The following is a 20,575-nucleotide window of genomic DNA, read 5'->3' on the forward strand; positions in this document are numbered from 1 at the left end:
CAGCACTCACTGGAGTCACCGGGGCAGCCTGCAAGGCAAAGCAGCTCTCAGGAGGAGGGGGCAGACGGGAAGCCAGGGTGGGGAAATCCGGCATTCCAAGATGGGAACAGCGATGGGGACCTGCCCTGCTTCCCTGGAGCTCCACCTCAACTGCTGATCTGTGCCACCCTTCCCTTCCCTTCCCGTTCTGCTCAGCAGAGAGAGCACAAATCAGCATGTGTCAGCCTGACGGACCTACCCCTCCTACATTTTTTTTATTTTAGGGTAAATCAGGGGTCCATCATCCAGAGATACCTCCCAAGTATAGACAAAAAGCCTACATATCTCACAGGCTGCGTTCAGCCCACGGGTGCAGTTGTAAAGTCACCACCCCTCCTCTGCTAAGCAGCACAGAGTAATGCAAAGCAAAACCCCAGCATGGAATCCCCACACAAACCTAACAAGGTACTCTAAAAACCTTCATTTTCCCAAGTTTGATTTCATAGCACTTTGACAGGGTTCAGAGACTGCCATTGGTACCCTTCATCCACCAACACCCACCATTTACATTATTCTCTAATCTGACATGCAGATTTAAGAGCTTTATATTAGGGGTGTTCTGAAGGGAGTCTGAAAGTCAAATTCCTACTCCTAGCACATGGAAGGTTAGAGTGGTTCTTTTTACAGCCTATCCCAATCTCAGCAATATTGGAATATGTAATGGTCACAAAATGTCAACCTGCCACTCCTGTGTGCAATAGGAAGGTGTTATGCCTGGCTTCAGACATGGAACAGCTGGGAGCAAAGTACCTTAAATAACCTGCTGAAGGTCATATGTGGATCTAGAGATGACCCATACACCTTCTGCACCTCACTCAAGAAAACCACCTTTCTTCCTGCTATGATTAAGGGGATTTTCATGTAGTATAAATCAGGGTGCAATATTTCTTTCCAGTGGAAAGGCCCCAAAACTACAGGCACACATAAACATAAACTTTTAATCATTTCAAGAAGCCCTGCTTAGAGGTAATATTGTAGCCACTTACTTACAGTAGTAAGACATGGTATAAATATGCAGTAGAACAAAATTACTTAATTAAGCAGGAAAGCAGCATATGAAATTCAGAGTGCCTGCCTCAAAATTAAAGATAAAACCATTTCAGCTTGACAAACAATACCAGAATTGTACTTTAGCAGAAGCTTTCTTAATTTCTTCTCCTTCATTCCTTCTCCTTCCTACCCTACCCCAAGTATCTTTTCTATGCTGATATCCCCACAGAGCTGTAAACTCTCAGTGAAAGGCCAACAAAAAATTTGGTAGAAAACCAACGTGAGATTTCAAATACAAACTGCAAATATTAATATGTAACAACATTTCCTTTTCTTGTTTGGATTTACACTGAGTAGAAATCCATTCCCTTTCCTGAAGGGAGCCAAGCGGGCTCCCAGTGTCATATATGACAGCAATCGCAAGTTAATAAATGACAGTAAGTTTACAAAGCTTACATGCAATACTTGATCCTAGAGCTCTTTTCCAATGTGAGTGGTTCTGTAAGTAAAGAAAAATTAAAGCAATATACCCACTTTGTCTGAGCAATTGCCTGCCCCAAAAGCTGTCTCTTCCAGGGCCGTGGCAGCTCCGGTGCTGCAGAGCCGTGTTGGGCTCTTGTAGCCCAGAGCTTACTGAAGCTTTGCAGATGGGAGATAAGCAATACTTTATATTTCACTCAGATGTAGATTATGAGCCAGGGAAAAGAAAGCTTAAAAGGTGAACGGCTTCTTTTGGCATTAGCTGAAATCTCTGTATAGTCTCCAAAGAAAGCCGACAGCGAGGTCAAGCTACAGCACGGGAATTCTATAGTCAATAAAAAGCCCTGTTTTTTAAGCTCTGAGTCAGAAAAATTCAATGTGGATGACCACTTATTGAAAGGGTCATCATCCAACAGAGAGAAAATTGCTAGAGCAACAAAGAGCCCAGAAGTATTGCTCAGTTTATAGAAACCACAGAGAAGGATGAATTCTAAATCCGTCTCCTCCCAGTATTAATCTAGTTTGCTTCCAAGGATCAATCTATCCAGTAGAAACCTCATTGTGATGGTGCAATCAAGCTCCTTCTCCAAAATCTGAACTTGAACTACAAAACAGAACTGTTTTATGACTGCATGCTGACATTTACATATTTATTTAGCACTGAAAGCACAGCTCCAGCACTGCATTGACAACCAAGAAGGACAGATGGGGGGCCTTGTCCCAAGACAGTTTTTTTTTTCAATTTTCCTCCATGGAGCAACTTTAGCTATTCTCCAAGTGACTGCACTGTGTGTTGGCATTCTCAGGATGTTTACAGAAACAGAGCTGAGGAAGACCACTTGGAGATTTCCTGGAGCCCTGAGGATTTCCCTTTCAGGGAGGAGTTTCAATGCACCTGTGTATTGACTGTGCCCATGAGGCTGCACCTGCACTGCCAGAGAAACATTGATCCTAACCCAGCACTAACCTTGCCCAGGCACTCTCCTACCAAGAACATCAAAGCAACACCTGAATGGATCCTGCAGCAGGATTTTCCATGCATTAAATGACTCACTGTGAAACAAAGCCAGCTCAACAAGTCTTGTGGCAGAATGTCCCACTGCAGTGAAATAAAATCCTCTTGTACCTGCAGGCAGAGATCCCTCCTCCACAAGAACAGCTTTCTGCAATTACCCCCCTTTCTGATTCTCATTCTCAAACCAGTTATATCCTTCTGCTCCTCACTTGCTCGCACTCGTGCTCCCAAAGCAAGGAATTTGCTTTGCTAATTAGTGCCATTAGGGAAGTTGGGGAACATGAAGCACAGATTAAAAAATTGTTCAGGCTGGGTTCTTAGCACTTCACCCTTGTGATACATCCGTGTTGGAAGCTCTGCACTGAACAGCACTTGACTCAGCCTCAGTTTGCAGCAGAGAGAAATTAATTGCAATCTAATAGGATTCAAATTGGTACAAGGGATGCCATCATTACGGGACAAGACAGAGTAAAACCGCAGCACATTAGCAGCCAGCAAACGGCCCCGGTCAATGCAGTGGAACAGGCAACACCACGCCTCAGACATGATGGATTGAGACCTCAATAATTGTAATTTATTAGCTGGTGCTGCTGAACTGGCACAAGGACCAGGTGGGAACGGGCTGAACCTGCACGGTGTTTGCGGGAGGAACAACATTCCTTCTGCAAGGTCTAACTTGAAATCATTTTATACTGAAGTGAAGATGTGTCACGCCTTAATTCAAGCAGCAGTTATGTGTACTGAAGGATGAAAGTGTAAATCAGCAGCAGACTGGGAAGCAGAAGGCTCCTGATATCAAATGTCAGTGGAGCTGCTCCCTTGCTTTGCAGCCTTTGACAAGTCACTTGAACCTCTGGTGCTTCAGTGAAGGCAGGTACAGCACTGGGTCAGGAGCAGGATTGCCATCACAGGCCACATTCATCCCCTGTGCTTGGATCTGAGGAAAACTGCACTCCTTTCCTCGCTGTATTTACAACTGACACTGCAGTTAGTGCATGAGACTGGCCCGTGGATATTTAAAGCCTTGTGTGACAAACAGGCTTTATGTAATGAATTAAGTTAAGCTGCAAGAGTAAACCTGACAGACATGCACATGCATTCACACTCACACAAAGCCCAACTGTCCCCCTTCCACATGAGCAGCTCCACAGGAACACGTACAAAGCAAAGCCAAGGTTGGGCTGTGACATGGATGAGTGCACCCCAGATTTCCTTCCAGGTAGCACACATGAGGTAGCAGAGCCCAGGGCAGCCCAGGTTAACAAGCTGGGATCCCCATGTGCCTGCATTCCTGCTCCTCCTCTCTGCTGAAGCCTATGCCACTGAATAGTCATTACTCATTGTAAATGAGGCAATCATTCCCATGCCTAGGAATGCCACACTCCCCATGGATTTTGCTGGGCAGGCAGAATTTTAAGAATTTGGAATATTTTCCAGTTAGTTTCAGCAAACAGAATGTAAGCCACCAACACCGGAGGTGTGAACACAACCCACCAGCAGCTGCTATTTCCCTCCCATCTTCTGGTAGGAAAAATCTTTTGGATGCCAAACCCCCTGAAGCACGGATCTGCCACCCTCACACCCAGCTAGACCTTGACAACTCCTTTTGCCACTTCCCACCTGAGGTCAGTGAGGAAAGCAAAGGGCTCCTGCACTCACTGCAGGAGGAGCAGAGAACCGCATGAGAGGTGGATGTCTGGGTCTCTGAGCTGAGGGCAACACATACACAAATGCCACTTCTGAGAAGAATAAAATAAATGAATTAACACTGAATTGCAGATTTATTTTTTTCTTGGTAAGCCTGTTTGGCTCACTGCAATCAGCTCTATATACATTTCACACTCTAAGCTCAAAATCAAGTGGGGCTATTTCAGAGCAGTAGATACCTGAGCCCTATTTCAAGCTTCCTTCACTGGATCTATTCCTACCTAAAGCTACCCAAGAAGCCAGTTACCAAGGACAGAAAACCACAAAATTACACATTCAGTACTTCTAACTAGCTCTTCACCCTAGGAGACTTTTAGAGGATATATAATTAGGAAAAATAAAATGGTTAGGCTTAAAAACTGGCTCAGCGAGTTTGCTATCAAGATCCTTGCCTGGGTTTGTACTGTGGAAACACCCTCAGCACTCACACCTAGTTCTCAATCATGAGATAATGATTAATACCAGCATTAGATCATCCTCAGCAATTGCCAGAGATTTCTGCAAGGTTCTTGCTGGATTAAATCATTGAATGGTGTTCAGCACCTCTAAGCAAGTCCTTGAAACCCAATGCTGGCATCCATCCTGGGCACCTGACCTGGCACATTCATCTGGCATGATGCAGAAATCCTGACTTGGATGGAGTCACTTCTCTCCTGTCCTCCATCTGAACCAGCTTGCTGTGCTCGGAGTCAGCTCTGAGCTGATGTGCCAGTGCTGCTTCCAAATCCAGACAAGTCTGTGGATGATGAGGTTCCACAACTTAAGGCTGGTCCCTTACACCCTGCAAGACCCAGACTCCTACAGCAATGACCTCCTCTCTGCCTTCTTTAGGTTGAAAATGTACTGTTGTATTTTCCTGTCTGGCAATACAATAATCATCATGTCCCCTGCTACTTCTCTTCTGTGTATTGCAGCCATTTTTAAATGAAGTAAAAATTATTTTCTCCCCATTAGAGATAAGCAGCCACAGAAAGGGTGGCTAAGCAATTCATCCTCTTGCCCAATAATCTAGTAGCACAAATCCTTTAAACTCAACAACTTTACCAACTAGCATTACTGGCAAGAGTATGGCCTCTCCTCCTCTCCCAGAGTAATTTTTTGAGGAGAACAAAGAAAAGGGGTTTTGAAATTATGTGTCTGCAGAATCTGGAAACCTAAAAAAAACCCCAACTCAGATCCCAAGTACCATCATGCTAGAGGACCAAGATTCATACTCAACATAGAAATAAAAACATCATGTACAAGTTAATTCCTTACAGAGCGACTACTAGGTGAAAGACACTATCTGATAATTTCTATTGTAACATATATAGCTCAGCACTGGAAACAGCTCACTTTTTGGACAGGTAGAAAGAAAAGATTGACTTCTGCTGATTAATCCTAATTCTGTCAGAACAAGCTCCAAGTCAACAAGTGTGTCAATACCTAACCAGGAATTAACTAAGGGCTCCCATCTGTGTAGTTGCATTAACAGCCTTTGCTGCAGGAAGCAAGTGAAAAAGCCCTTCAGCTTTTTAGCAGGTTTAGCAGATCCACCTGAGGCTGTGACAGCTCATCCCCACAGGTCCCTGAACAGCAGGATACCCCTGATCAATGTGGGCCACGTGGTGCTGAGGGCTGCAAAAATCCTCTCCTTTTCTACAGCCTGCAAATGAACACAGCTGAAGCAGTAGAAATTCCTGTTATTGCCTATAGAAGTTACAGACACTCTGTCAAAATAAATAAATAATAACCATTAGGAAAATGAGCACATGATGCCACAGAAGGAAGCCTCTGGAATGATCAGAAATCCTATTTTGAGTCTCATTAAAGGAGCACAACAAACATCTTAAAACAGCTTGTACATTTTATGTCCCTGGATCTATCAAAGTAGCAGAAAGGCATTTATTCTAGTGAAAGGTGTCAGAATATGAAATTGGAAATGAGAGTAAACTTAATATGTGGGATTTGTGTAAATGCTGAAGTGAACAAGGGGCACATTGCGTCAACATGTCACTGATATTTGGGCTCTCAACCAACTGAACCCTTATGGGGGCAATTTCAGCCCCACCCAGCCTGGACTTGGACACTTCCAGGGATGGGGCTGCCCTGGGCAGTCTGAGCCAGGGCCTCCCCACCCTCACAGGGAGGAAACTCCCAACAAAATTTATCCTCTTCTGTATTTTTGAATTCATAGGAAGAACACATAGATGTGTTCAGACTTCACAAGCACCAAGTCTCAAGCCACTGGAACACTCTCATAGAAAAATAATCATTTGTGATGACCAGCTATCATGGGACTGTAAATAAATTCCTATTCTTAAAGTGCACTGGCAGGGCAGTAAATGCTGAGATCCAGAGTGGTGGTAATTGTATAACTGGAGAAAAGTTAAGAAAAATATGCAATTCAAGCAGCTAGGACTCAAAAGCTGCAGCAATAAAAATGGGTTTTTGAAATCATCTTTACAAAGCTACGTGATAGTTGGATGAACACAAAGCACTATAAAGATAGCTAATTCCTGAAAAATATTCTTTCCCTGTTTCTTGGGTCAGCGAAACCTCTAACTACCAAAATATCTGCTTTTGGCTCTGCCTTAGGCTTATGCCTATTTGAGGTGACCCAAGGTTATCAGACAACAGTGCAGCTCCTACTAAATAACACACACACACAAAAAAACCCCACCAACACCAACAAAAAAACCCACCACAAAACATGCTGCTGTTTTGTTTTTTTTCTCTGGGACAATGCAGACTTTATTACATCTGCTATTACAACGTGCCTATAACAATGTTGTCTAACAAGCAGCCCTAAGGTCAAATATGTTCCTTGATCAATTTACTAGAGGTCCCTGGTGCTGCTGCTGTGGGTAGACTGTCTGGGGAAAAAAATAATCCCTTTATTCCTTTGCTTCGCTATCAGGAAAAAAAAAAAAAAGCTGTCACAAAGACATTTTTCTTCTCCCTCTGCTCTTGACAAGTCAGGTAAACAGGGAGGAAATACCCAGCTGTAAGACACCAGCATTTGTACAGGCATATAAAACCACACTGTTTATTTACCGAGCTCCTCAAAGCAGCAGGATGATTCAGAACAAGACTATGGGGATTTGGAAGATGTCTTAGCAAAACACCTGCAGTTCTTTGCATGAGGACAAATAAAAGTCACTCGGGATGTGAGAGTGGTGTGGTCATCTCCTTACAGGAATTTACCAGTTCAGTACATTGCTACAAATAACTCTGACAAGCAACAGCACTAATTCACAGATGCTCTGAGCAGGGCAGTCATCACATTAACCCTCTCCTAGTTTTATCAGTAAAGCTCTGACTGTTGGTCTGGTTTTGCTCAACACACCAGTATCAGCCAAAAAGCAATAACTCTACCCAGAAAAGCAGATTTGACGCTGGCAAACTTGCTACAGAAATCACTTCAGGCTTGCATCAAGCAGCAGGAAAGGAGTTCATCTCACTGGCCACAAGGCTGAGTACCGCTCTTACTCATGCCTGACTGCATGACTTTTGTTTCATATGTTGTGATTTACTTCTTTTCACTCTGTGTGAGGGTTTGAGTCACAGAGTGGTACCAGCATTAAGGGGAACCATCCCATTCAGCCCCCCATCCTGGAGCTCCATGTGCCTCTGGTTATTCCTGGGTGATTCTAGGGATTGCCTTGTTCCCATCACTCCTGAACAAACATGCTAATTCTTGCAAACAGCCCCTTTAAAAGACACCCCCTTCAAAAGGAAAAAACCCCCTTTGCTAATGGCCTATAATGGGTCTAAATAAAGCCTGAGCTGTTCCTTACTCATGCATAACTTCATTGCTTCTATTCCCTTCACACCCTGCCCAGTTGGCATAATTTGCAGAAGGGTTTTAGCATGGACAATTGAAACACCCACATGCTGCCTGAACTAAAAAGCATAATCCTAGAGCCCCTTTCTTCCTGTGTGATAGCTCAACGTGGCTTTTATTTTGATTGCACCAGTCCCATCTGCACTCTCAGTTTCAACCCATGAAGACTGAACTCCAGCCATACCCCCACACAGATCAGGACAGCATCTCACCCACCACAGTGGTAAGAGAAGGTTTAAAATCTGGCAGAACTCCAACCACCACATTTCATATGATCAGAACAGAAGCCCCCCTAAAACAGCAGACTCCAGGGGTGTAAAAACCCCCAAGTCACCACACCTGATAATTAATTAACACCTTGGTGAACTCAAAATCAGGACATTGACAAAGGACAAGCAGGGGCCACAAAGAAAAGCTGGCAGCTTCTTCTAAGACCACACATTCCCATTTGGGTGCCATGCCCTGAAACAATTTTAATCCATCCTTCTCTTTAAGCAGAGACAGCTCTGCCACTGACGATGATACGACAGTGACAAAGGAGGGCTGAAATTCAGACCCAAATTGTTATTCCCCTCAGCTAGGCAGTTATGCACAAGAAACACTGCTTGTAAACACTTCTTTGTCAAACACTCAATTGCAAGCTGCTTTATGAACAAAATGAGGCAGTGGCAAGGAAAGTGAGAGACGAGAATGGGGAGGCAATCTCCAGTGGCTCCCAGCCATCATGGCCCAGGAACATTCCAGGTGACACTGCCAGCACCTCTGACAGAGGGCATGGACACACAGTGGGAAAACACCAAATCCAGCTCTGCAGAATGGGGTTTGGGTTTTGAGGACCTCAGCTTTGTTCAGCTGTTATGGTTATTCCTATGCAGTAAGGAAAGAATAACTGCTTTATTTTTATATCGTCACTTTCTGCAGTCTGAAGCAGGAAGGAAAGGAGCACATGTACAAACGTGGAACAAGTTCAAAGCCCTCAGTTCAGGCAACACTCGCAATATGACTCTTTTTGTCATCCCTATGTACACCTTTATACACTGAAATTGCTCCACAGGAGCTAAAAAGTAACTGGAAACTGGAACATTCATTTTTTTCATGTTAAAGCTGCAGATGTACTCCACAATGTCCAGCTGAGCTACTACCTCCAGCTGTGGAACACAGCTCAGCTCTGGGAGGTTTCTGTAAGGACTGAGAGGTGGAACACAGCTCAGCTCTGGGAGGTGGAATACAGCTCAGCTCTGGGAGGTGGAACACAGCTCAGCTCTGGGAGGTGGAACACAGCTCAGCTCTGGGAGGTGGAACACAGCTCAGCTCTGGGAGGTGGAATACAGCTCAGCTCTGGGAGGCTGCCACAAGGAAAGCCAAGTCAGCTGGAGCAGAGCCACTGGATGACTTCAGGCAAGGACTGGCAGATGCCAAAGCAATCCTGGCACACTGGGTACCCCAGCAGCCTCCTGCAGAAGCTGACAGCCACGGCCAGCAGTCAGCAAGGACAAGTTCTGCATGAGGAAAGTAACAGTACCTCATGGAAAAGGTATTTATCCTGCCTCAGCCACCTGTGACATCGGGATGTCATTTTGTTTGTTTGGAATCAGCTCAGATTTAGGCTGGTGTGGGGCAGATGGTTTAGTCATCACACTGGTAAGTGTGCTAGGAGAAGAATATTGGCTGTCTGCAGCAACTGTGCTTACTTCACACCAATAAAAATGCCTGTGAACATCCCAGATATCACTGCAGACGTGGTGCAAGCAGAGGAACAGAGGCTACAATTAGGTAACAGATCCCAGCCTCTTCTGCAAAGTTAGCTAAAATATTGGGCAGCTAGTGCTTAAATCAACGTGAAGGAACCTTTTAGATGCTTCTTGTCCAAATCAGAAAAACAACATCCAAAAAGACTGTGGCTCCTTCAGGGTCCTAGCTCCTCCTGCAGCATCCACACTGAACCTGGGAATGTCTGCACATCTCACAGGACACCTGGAACACGTCCTGGCTCACAGCTACCAAGAGATGTACAATAAAAACCTCCAGCCAGGGCTCTGAATCCATTCAAATAGCCCACACTACTCCATTTCTCAACTTGCTAAAATCACAAGATCCAACAGAAGTGCTTTATATTAGTACCTTCCCAAAAAAACCCACAAATAAAAGAAAGTCAGAGGAAGGAAGAAGGAAAAGAAAGAGGACTTAGTGCATTGTGTCAACCAATTATATTCAACAGAGAAAAAGATACAAGTGGTTATATCTTGTAAATTACTTCATGTAATTAAATACCCTTCTCTAAATTACAGACCATTTAGCTCTTCTTTTATAACAATGTAACCAATGACCACCAACAACCTTTTTTATAGCATCTAATGCCACATAAGTTGTTAGCAATGAAATTTCCTTTTTATTTCTCCCTTTCAAAAGAAGCTGCTGTAATGAGATACATTCACAGCTACTTACAGACTGTCATCGAGAAGGGAGGATTGCCTTGTTTCCCTTTATTCTGCTCCTCTCTGAGGCTATATTTAAGCAAATGTGACCTAAAGTCATTATCAGTCATCTCAATGCAGGCAGAGAAGTTAAAGGTGACCAGCTAGAGTTTTCAAACATGAAGCTTATAACTGATTTGATTCTCCACACACATACAACACGCACCAGCGTGGCTTAACTATCTTCCTACCACCTGAATTTTCTGACCTGTCTTAACTTTGAAACCATGAGGAATATCAGGTTTGCAAGCATCTGTTAGGTGGGGATGAGTCCTGCCCAATGGGAGCTGCTCCGAGTGGCTTCTCCTGGATTGTCCCCTGTAGAAAATTCCTACAAGTGTGTGACTGCAGCTCCAGAGCTCTGCTCAGCCACGCTGCACTGGGGCTGCAGCTCCTGCCTCTGCTCCCATGGCGAGCCCAGATGGAGGCCCCTGCAGCCTCTGCAGACAGCCCAGCACTGGTAGCATCCAGTGCTTTCATCACTGCGCTCTCCAAATCTGCTCCAACACGTCCTAAAAGTGCCAGCAGCCATCTGCAGGCCTGAGCACCCTGCTGCTGCCCAGATGCTGGCAAGGGGAGAGGTGAGTGGGGACAGACAGGGATTTTGGAGCAGAGGAAAAGCAGGGACAAAGAAAACAGAAGCCAGTGCTGCAGGCAAAGCCTTGGGGTGTAGCTGTGAGCACAGCGTGGTTGATGTGTAACAGCAGCAGTCTGATCCTTAAACACACAGCAGGGAGCAGAGAGCACTCACTGCATCCCCATCCCCAAGCCCTGCCTGCTCCTGCACCCAGGAGCAAATCCCCACTCAATAAAAGGCCATGGCAGTGAAATGCTGGCCAGGTGAGCCAGCCCTGCCCAAGCCAGCACAGGCAGCTGAGCCTCTCTGGAAGAATCAGGAGAGCTCTGTGAAAGCAGAGCACGTGCGGCACTTGGAGCACCCATCCTGGCAAAGGAAGGTCAGCTACAAAAGGGGAACCTACTGGTCCAGACATGCAAGTGTTTCACTATTCAGGGAAAAAGACAAAGCCACATTCCCTTATATATCACACTTCCAGCAGCCAAAACATGCTTTACATCACTGTTCAGAAAATCATATTTGCAGTGCAGTAAAATCCAGCATATGCTTCTGTTTCATTCTTCAGCATTAGCCTAAAAAGAATTGGACACCCCACAATTCTAATGAGCATGATCTCTTCAATTTATGTTTCCTTACCAGAACTGCTGAGGGTTTTGAAATACATTTTTTCTGGCTTAAGCAAAGGCTGCCTCCTGTCACAGCTCCCAGAGGGTTTATGGCACTGTTTTGCACCACTCCTGAAGCAGTGTGTTTCAGAAATCTGTTATGGAAACTGTGCTGCAGCTCTCCAAAGGTGGCTGCAACCCCATGATGAAGTTACCTGTGCCACAGCTATAATGCAGACTTTAATGGTCTAGTGTTGGTACAGCATTTTTAACAAACTACACACACTGCAAAGTTCTCCCTTCTGCTGCAGAGTGGGCTCTGCCGCCACTTCAAGAATCTTGATGAATTCTTGGATAAATTTAGCAAAAACAACAGCACTTCTTTGTAATAGCAGGGTTTCATTTGGGAAATAAACATCCACTTTTTATTTACAAAGGATTTTTCCTCCTCCTGCCACTGCTGTGCTATGCCCACTGCTTCCCTCTACTGTGATCCAAAAAAACAGAATACCAAGTGCCTAACCAGGACTTAAAGCAGATTTTTAAATTAGTTCCTGACAGTGCAAACAGATTGCTATTGATTGAAATGAGGCTGATTTCAGGCCCTGGATTAGCAAAGCTAATGCCTGGATGCTGTGCTGCCCATTTCAGAGCTCTGCCCCGTTGCTCCCCAGTGGTTTCCCAGGCAGCTGCGGAGCCTCTGCAGCCGCAGATTAGCGAGAGAGAGCAGGGCAGGGCCATCTGCGGCTGTGCCTGCAGCCCTGCTCAGCCCAAACAAGGGCTCCTCCCAAATCCCCGCGGCCAGGACCCTGCCCTACACCCTCGTCAGGAGCTTTGGAGCCAGGCAGGCTGTGCAGAAGCTCAGGAGGGAGTTGGTGTTGGGAAGGCTTTGCTGAGCCCAGCACCACAACTCACTGAGCCTGGTGACCTCACTCCAGCCACACTCTGGAGGGAGCCAAAAGCACTGGGGGCAGCCAAACCTTGGTTGTCCTGTCCAGACAGCCTGGCCGAAGTCTGGGACAGAGGCTGCACACAGGTAATGGCACTGCCTTCCTTATCAGCCCTGCTCTCCCAGCCAACACTTTTTTAAGCTCTCCCTGCAAGAGCTTTCATGTCCAAATTGTACAGTCTTGTACTTACAAAGGTAGAAATGGATGCTGCTTTTAAGCAACGTTTTGCTGATTAAAAGAAAATGGACTTTTTTCCTCTGGCTTTGTTGTTTAGTTTCAAAGAAGGTTTAAATAACAATATCTGCTAACAAAAAAGGGTAACATCAATTAGAAACAAAAAGAAACTAGTTTGTATAATTTCAGTGTTCAAAAGCAGTGAAATGCAAACACCAAAGCAGCACACACCAAACCAAACCAATCCCCAAAACCCACATTAAAGGCAACCTTTCTTCTTTTTCTTATTTTTTTCCCCTGTAAGCTGACTGCCTAGAATTCACTGAGTTTTAGTAACTGAGATACTGAAGGTAACAGAATAAGTTACTGTTATATCTAGACCCTCTTAAACACAATTCAGCTTCCAAATGCTGCATTATTAAGCCGTGGAAGAACAGGCATATCCACGTCCTCTGGCTAAAGACAAAGACTCCAAAGGTTATTTTTCAGACTCTCTCTCCTATACTGCTGCTGAACCTCAGCTAGAAAGGGACATTTCAGCCTCTGAACCGTGCACCACTGAGCACACACTGCCTCCAGCCCACCAGTGGCTTCACATCCAAGCATGATAAATACTATTTACCATTATCTGAAAAATACAACAGCTACACAGTCCTATTGCCCAACTGCCAGCACGAGCAGTATGATGCCAAAGGAAATTTTCCACAGTATTTCATTATCCAGATGAGTTTCTAGATCTGTCTTGGGAAAGGCTCCCACCACCAGGCACAAATGGGGCCAAGGGTATGTAAATGGTTTGAAAAGGAGCTATCAATTTTCACATCAGAAGAAACAACGTGCATCCTGGATGGAAAAAAAACGACTTAGTGGATCACCTTTAGCTCAGATCAGCAGTAACCCAGAGCACAGCCCTCCTGGGGGGCAGGGAGGGTGTTATATCCCTTAATGAATGTTGGATAACGAGATGATGAGCATCACACAGAAACCACATGAATAGGTAATCAAACTTGTAAATGCAATTTAGCAGTTCCAGTCCAACAACACGATCCATTAATCACCAATAGCACTCAGCAGTTTGGGGAGGGCTGGGCAGTGAATGAGGCTGGGGAATTAGCTGTGCCTTCCCTCCCTCCCTCCAGGAAGCTCTGCTCAAGTCTCAGAGATGTCACACCTCCAGAGAAACACGACCTGTTAACTCCCCTGCCCTCTCCTCCCAGGCTCCAAACCCAGCAGGCTATTTATGAGCACTAAATACTGCACCACCCTGCTCTCCTCAGCTTCTCTGAGACTCTCCCTCATCTCGGGTGATTTAAACAGTGGGTGAGAAAAGGAAGGAGGAGGTGTAAGACACTAATCTTCGTGACAAATGACTATCTGCAGAACACTGTGTTATTACAGCAGCATTTAACAGCTAAATATATTCAACACACCATGATGCTCCCAAGCTGACTAAACAGAGAGCTTGAGGTTAAACTAACTGGAAATAACAGCAATTCTTTCCTATTAGCCCCAACTCTTTTCAGAAGGTGGTGATTGTACAGAAAGGGCAATGTGTCCTAACGGTCAGGAAAAAAGGGAAAAAAACCAAAATCCCAACTGTTCTACATCCACAGTGCTCAGACATTCAGAGGAATAAGCAACTCCAAAAATAAGACCAGAAAAGAGAAGAACAGCTCAGCTCAGGCTAATCAAAGACTGAGTCAAAGTTCAAAGAGTGATTCTCCAAAAACCAGAACAACATAGGACACATAAGGGAGCAGTGCAACTAAGAGGTTTCATCTTATATGTATCCCTTACTTAATCTAATCAAATCATACATCCAACCCTTAAATCCCTTTTTAAAGGGGGTAACAGGCTGCTCTCCCTCACCAGCACTGTCTGCAGTTGTGGTGGGGATTCCTTTCCCCAGCCACTGGGTTAGCTTTGGACATGGCCTTTTGAAAAGGCAATGAACTCAACTTTAAGGAATGCTCCTGGGCTGGAGGCAGTCACAGCCTTTCAGAGGGGCTGGATTTACTGCAGGCCACTCTGGCTACACCAAAACACACCACAGGTCTGAACAACTTCTCACTCCTTGACACACCTGGTGGTTGCAAGAGCTTTTGTTGATCCCCATTGCAGAACAGCAGTTTGAAGTCAGCACCTTTCCCTGTGTACACGTGTTGACAGCAGCCCCAAACTCTGACAACTCTTGGACAAAAGGAGCATTTGAAATGCATTTTCCTCCCTCTGCTTAGTTACAGCAAGAGATAAATGTGTTTGAATGATTTTTATACACAGTTGGGAGTAATAGGCTGGAAAGGCCAGATTGGTTCCTGCTGCCCTCTCCCCATAGCCCGAGGTACAGAACAACCAAATATTCAGGAGCAATAGCAATCTGGATGCTTTGTCAAATGGAGTGAACTATAAATCTAATTTTCTAAACAAAGCAGACAACCTGGCACTGAAATCAGCTTACCACTTTGCACCTCTCTACAAGGATTAGCAGAATGCCATAATTATAATGCCCAATTTGATTTGTTAGAGGAGGCTGCATAGAAAAGATGACAATTCAGTAGTATTGTGAAGAGAAGGGATGAGAGTAGAAGGAAAGCTTCAAATTGAACAGTAATTTCTAAGCAACATCTCAATATAATTAGCATTAATTACAGTAAGCTATCCAAATTAGGTATAAACTTATGTTTAATAACCCTGAGATGCAAAATTCACCCCCCAAATTCCAGGAAACTTAATATTACAGAAAATTTGTCCAGACAGCTTGGCAGGAAATGCCAGAATTCTAGGTGTGAACTTTGATTACTAACAAGAAATAAAAATTATTGAATTTGTCTATATCATTTGCATAATGAGTTTGAACTAAGAATAGCTTAGTTTATGTAGCTCAGATTTTGCTGCTACTTTCATCAAGTTTACAGACCTCCAAACTTGTCTGGTTTTCACAACTGTATCAGCTAGGATAATAGCAGGTATTCAAAAAACCTCCCTTTCCAACAAGAGAGGAATTCAAAGTGTGACTTATTTAAAGAGGCACCATGTATTAATGAGTCACTCATCACAGGTTTTCTTTTATACTCTTTGTGCAAGCTCCTTATTCTTTTTAGAGTTTGTTACTTATCCTTACAGGTTAAAAAAAAAATAAAAATTAAACAATGGAAGCTGAATTCAGGCTTTTATGAATGTGGCAGCAAATCCCCTACTTAACCACTGATGGCAGCCAAATACTATTCAGAAGAAATAAGTAAAACCATCCTCATTTTTCAAAGCTGAATTACCAATAAACTAAATATTTGGTAAACTAAGGCAGCAGAGTATAAGAGAAATCAGAGTCTGCCAGTGCAACAAAAATCTCTTCTATGAAGTGCCATGAAATCCCCAGTGGACACAACTATAAATTTCATGTAGAAGATGTCTCTGTTAACAACCTTTCCCTCCTGCAGGAAGGGGGAACCTCCCCACTGCCTCACAAATCCACAACTATGCAAATCCCTGCCATGCACTGGATTTCCTGCAGTGGAATAGAACTGAAGAAACAACTTCCACCAGACCATGAGAATCTCTAACTTACAATGTGATGAACCCTTCTAAATCAATATGCTGAAACACAAAAGAGTGTGTGGTGGAGAAGTTATAGGGGAGGGTTACATGACATAACCTTCACCATATTTTTAAATGTTAAAGTACTGCAAGTCTGAAAAAAACATTTCTAGTAACTGGACAATTCAATCTTTGGCTGTCTGGCACACACACAGGATTAGTTTCACAGAACAGAAGGTGGCTTGAGTTAAACAGCTCTTTTTCTGCTGGAGAAATGGAGAATAAAACCCACTTTTTTCATCTTAGTGTGTTTCCTAGCTCGGAACAAATGCTGGAAGGTCAAGTACACTGCTGCTCCCACTGGCTGCCACTTGGCACCCTGTTAGGGACAACTGGGAAAGTGTCCACGGAGAGATGCTGCTGTGCCATGGGATTGCCAGCCCATGAATGCACACTCAGTCACTCACAAACCTCCCTGCTGAGCAGCAGTTAGTGATAAACAGCCTGCCAGCCTCAGAGCCTTTTCTTTGTCACCTGCCCCTCTGCACACACTGTGGCTCAGATGGAGTCTCTGGAATAATTCCCTCCAGCACCACAACTCTTCATTCATTAATGCTCTAGCACATTTTAGAAGGGTACACAGGAAAGACTGCCCAGAGCACAGCTTCCTGAAAAATGACTTTCCACTTCTAAAATGCTCAAATACTCTCTCCTCCTCAACACTCTGTTTTGGGGTAAGTCAAACTCCAGTCATGAGATGGACATAGAAGTCTGCAGCTTCCAGGTGCACATTGCCCAGCACAAATGCTCCAGAGGAGGTTAGGATCTGATGGATGATTCCTGCTTGTGTTCAAGACCATCAGGGCCACAAATGTACTGCATGAACCACTGCACTGTCTCAGAGCTGCAGGCACCAGGGAGATCTGCTCCTTCCTTCCTGCATTAACCACAGCACCTGGCTTCCACTTCAGCTTATGGAACCTGCCCTCAACTCAGGATTTGTGCACTTGGCCACAAGTCTTCTGAGAGGCATTGTTTCCACCAGCACAGGTAACCAGAGAAGCCAATTACACGGACAACCTCACCTCCCAGCAAGGCCAACACTTCACAATGCCCAAGGCCAAGAGTCTCTTCAGGTGAGAAGCGTTTCCCTACCTGTTTGGACAGCTTCAAGGGCAGTTTCTTCTTCATCCTCTCCTTGCCTCTCTCTGCCTCTCTCTCGGAGCTCCCCGCATCGTTGTTGTGGCCATTCTCACTTGGCTCAGCAGACACACAGTTCTCAGATTCTCTGGGTTTCTTGCCTGGATGCCTCTCCCATTTCTCCTTCCGCTCCTGAGGCTTTAGTGACATGTCCTTCTGTAAAGGAGATTAACAAGAGAATGGTAAATTCTTTATGTTCTTTGCAGACACCTTTAAGCATTAAGCTGTGTAAATATTGAATAAAAACACAAACAAGACAGTATGTATCTTCCAGAGATGATTTAAGAGGAATAATTAGGCATGCACAACACAAACAGTAATTTTAGATTAGATTAGGATGAATATTCTCTAGGCTATGTGTTTGATTAGTTTCAGTGATGCTGAAACTGGGTATGAAAATGAGCTCACTTCAGATTAACTCAGAAACCATAAGTCAACAGCACGTGAGCAAATCAGCATCCTGAAGGGAAGCCTTAAACTGTTCAACTGAAACAGAGGTGGGTTTTGTTTTGTTTCTGATCTGAGAAGTATCAGACCCCCCCTGGGGCTGACAGTCTCTGATTCACAGCAGCATTCATATGGAGAAAGGCACTTCTAAAGCCCTACCACAAATTCCCTGAGCCAGAGAGATCAATGGGATCCAAACACACAACAGAGGTTGAACACTTCTAAGTGTTAAGTGCCTGCCCTGAACCAGGCTGTAACACACAATCCAAGCACAGTTTAAAAGCAGGTATGTCATGTCATAATGATTAATACTGGAAGTGAGATCAGAGAAGGGAATTACTCTGCTATCCCTGGCATCTCTGAGGACTGGAAGCTGAACTCCCAGTGACAGTGTACCAAACTCTCTATGTACACCGTGTGGAAAAGGAGTTGAAGAAATAATATGACAAATCACTATGACATTGGGTCACTACAGCTAGATACATTTCTCCCTTATGTCTTTTATTAACTGCTCAAGGACAAAAACTGAATTCTTATGGGAATATTTTGCAGGATATCTATTCCAATTATTTTTTAATGGGAGGTAAATAGATTAGGAAATACCCTAAAAGCACTGCTTACTATGCCAAAACCCAGCCACAGATATTTTTCTAAATACCTTCCTTTTGACTCAAGCAGTTACATGACAGGTATTTGTATCTTACATGAATGGAGATCACAAAACAACTGCTCACATCAATGCACACACCTTCAGTACTGCAAAAGAGCTCATGAAAATCATTAGCTCTCTACTCTCTCAAAAACTGAAGCCCAACAAAAAAAGAAAATTAGGAACTGGAATGAAATGCCCTGCTGATTGCTCCAGATTACTTCCTCCCCCTCTCCTTTAATTAGTGAATTGACTGCCTCAGTGTGCAACATGCTGATTCCACTCCAAATCACTCACTTGTTTAAAGTTTCCCTTCCCTGGGAAGTGAGATGATGCACTGGCACTTTAGGGTCACAGACACATTGAAATTAGAACCAAGGCAATAAAATTCAGCTGTTTCAATTCCAGCCCAGGCTCCCAGAGGATCAGCCAGCACCCAACCTCTGTACACCTTGCACAGGAGTCCTGGGGACTGGAGGCTCCTCTTAGGGCTCACACAGATATATCAAGTTGAAAACCTCCAAAGATACAACTCTTCCACCAAAATTAAAATAACTAGCACTGTCCTGGAGGCACAGAACACAGCTCAGCTTGCCAAGTTCATTACTAGGGAAGAAGCAAGGAAAATACCTGTTTGGCATTATTCTCCATGAATGATAGTGGAATATAAACCAGTGTTAACTTCTCACTTTGGTTTTTAGTTTAAAGTTAACACTTTAAAGCAGCAGTTCAAGATGCCAATTGAAGAAGGTCATATTGTGCTGTTTGCTGGGAAGCTACTGAGATAAAAATCAAATTGCTAATCTTCAGTAGCTAATCAAAAACTTGTCAGTTGGAAATGGTATCTGCTGACTGATACTCAGCAAAACATTAGAAATAGGGATCACCACAAGCATGCAGTGACAGCAGGTGCAGGAAGATGCTGCATGAGGTGACATGGAGCCCTGATGGGGGAGAAAGGAGGCTGAGGCAGGGAAATGCCACCACCTGAGAGCGCCAGCAAATCATGCACTCCTGGCTTGAGGGGCAATATTCACTTCTAAGGATGCCTTCAAAGCCAATAAATTACCATTTTGGTTTAAACTCTATCTGGTTTCACATGGTGGTTGGGCCTGTTCATGCCTTAGGGAAAGTCTTCCCTTGGTAGCCACAGGATATTCACTGCAGGTTTTCAGATGATTCCTTTCACCACAGAACTGGTCTGCAAATCTCTGTTTTTCTCCTTCCTGAATCCTACAAAATGAAATCCTACTTCGAAATGCAGCTTTTCATCCCTATTTTGTCTGGAGATTTAAGGCTTGTCTCATTGCTGAGCTACTAGCAAAATTAATTCATGAAATACAGCTATAGCTGGATCAAAGCCAAGGAAATAATTCATTCACTTGTAGTGCCATCCAAGAATCTCAAGCACTTTCCAAACAGCCGTGAATGAAGCCCCAAGGCTGCTCCTGCCTCCAGCGGGGGCACAGTGGAGGGAGACCTGGGGACAAAGCCACGTTTGTGTGACAAGAAAAGCCACTCCAGAGTCCCTTTTCTCCCTGCTCCAGCAGAGGACACAGCCCACAGGAGTTGTTCCTGGGAAGGCAGGACAGTGAGCTCAGCATGTCCTCGCTGACAGAGGGTGACAGCAGGCTGCTCAATGCAGACCTCTGCAGCCCCGGGCACAGAGCAGGAGGGGGCTAATGGGGTTTCTGTTCTTGCCTCCTTTGTTTCCTTTCTATTTCCTCTACTAAAAGAGCCTTCCAGTGATTGCTCTGTTACTAAAGTTTATGACCTCCAAGTTGGGGACCTCACTTAGCACAAGAGCTTACTATTTTTGGATGTGCATCTGGGCTTGTGCACAGGCAATTGCTGGCAAATTTAAGCAGATCCAGAATATACAGCACATCACAAGAGGGGACATTTATT

General features: G+C 44.4%; 1 protein-coding gene across 14 annotated transcripts in view; it reads right to left on the reverse strand.

Moving 5' to 3' along the window:
* Positions 1 to 20,575, reverse strand: part of FBRSL1 (fibrosin like 1) — a 502,181-nt gene that overhangs the window by 348,138 nt on the left and 133,468 nt on the right. For all 14 annotated transcript variants that reach the window (XM_030959009.1, XM_030958999.1, XM_030959008.1 and 11 more), the window contains exon 2: positions 17,527 to 17,727. In XM_030959009.1, the coding sequence (XP_030814869.1) occupies positions 17,527 to 17,727 (201 nt within the window). The remainder of the gene's footprint in view (positions 1 to 17,526; positions 17,728 to 20,575) is intronic.

Source organism: Camarhynchus parvulus, chromosome 15 (genome assembly GCF_901933205.1).
Source record: "Camarhynchus parvulus chromosome 15, STF_HiC, whole genome shotgun sequence".
NCBI lineage: Eukaryota > Metazoa > Chordata > Aves > Passeriformes > Thraupidae > Camarhynchus > Camarhynchus parvulus.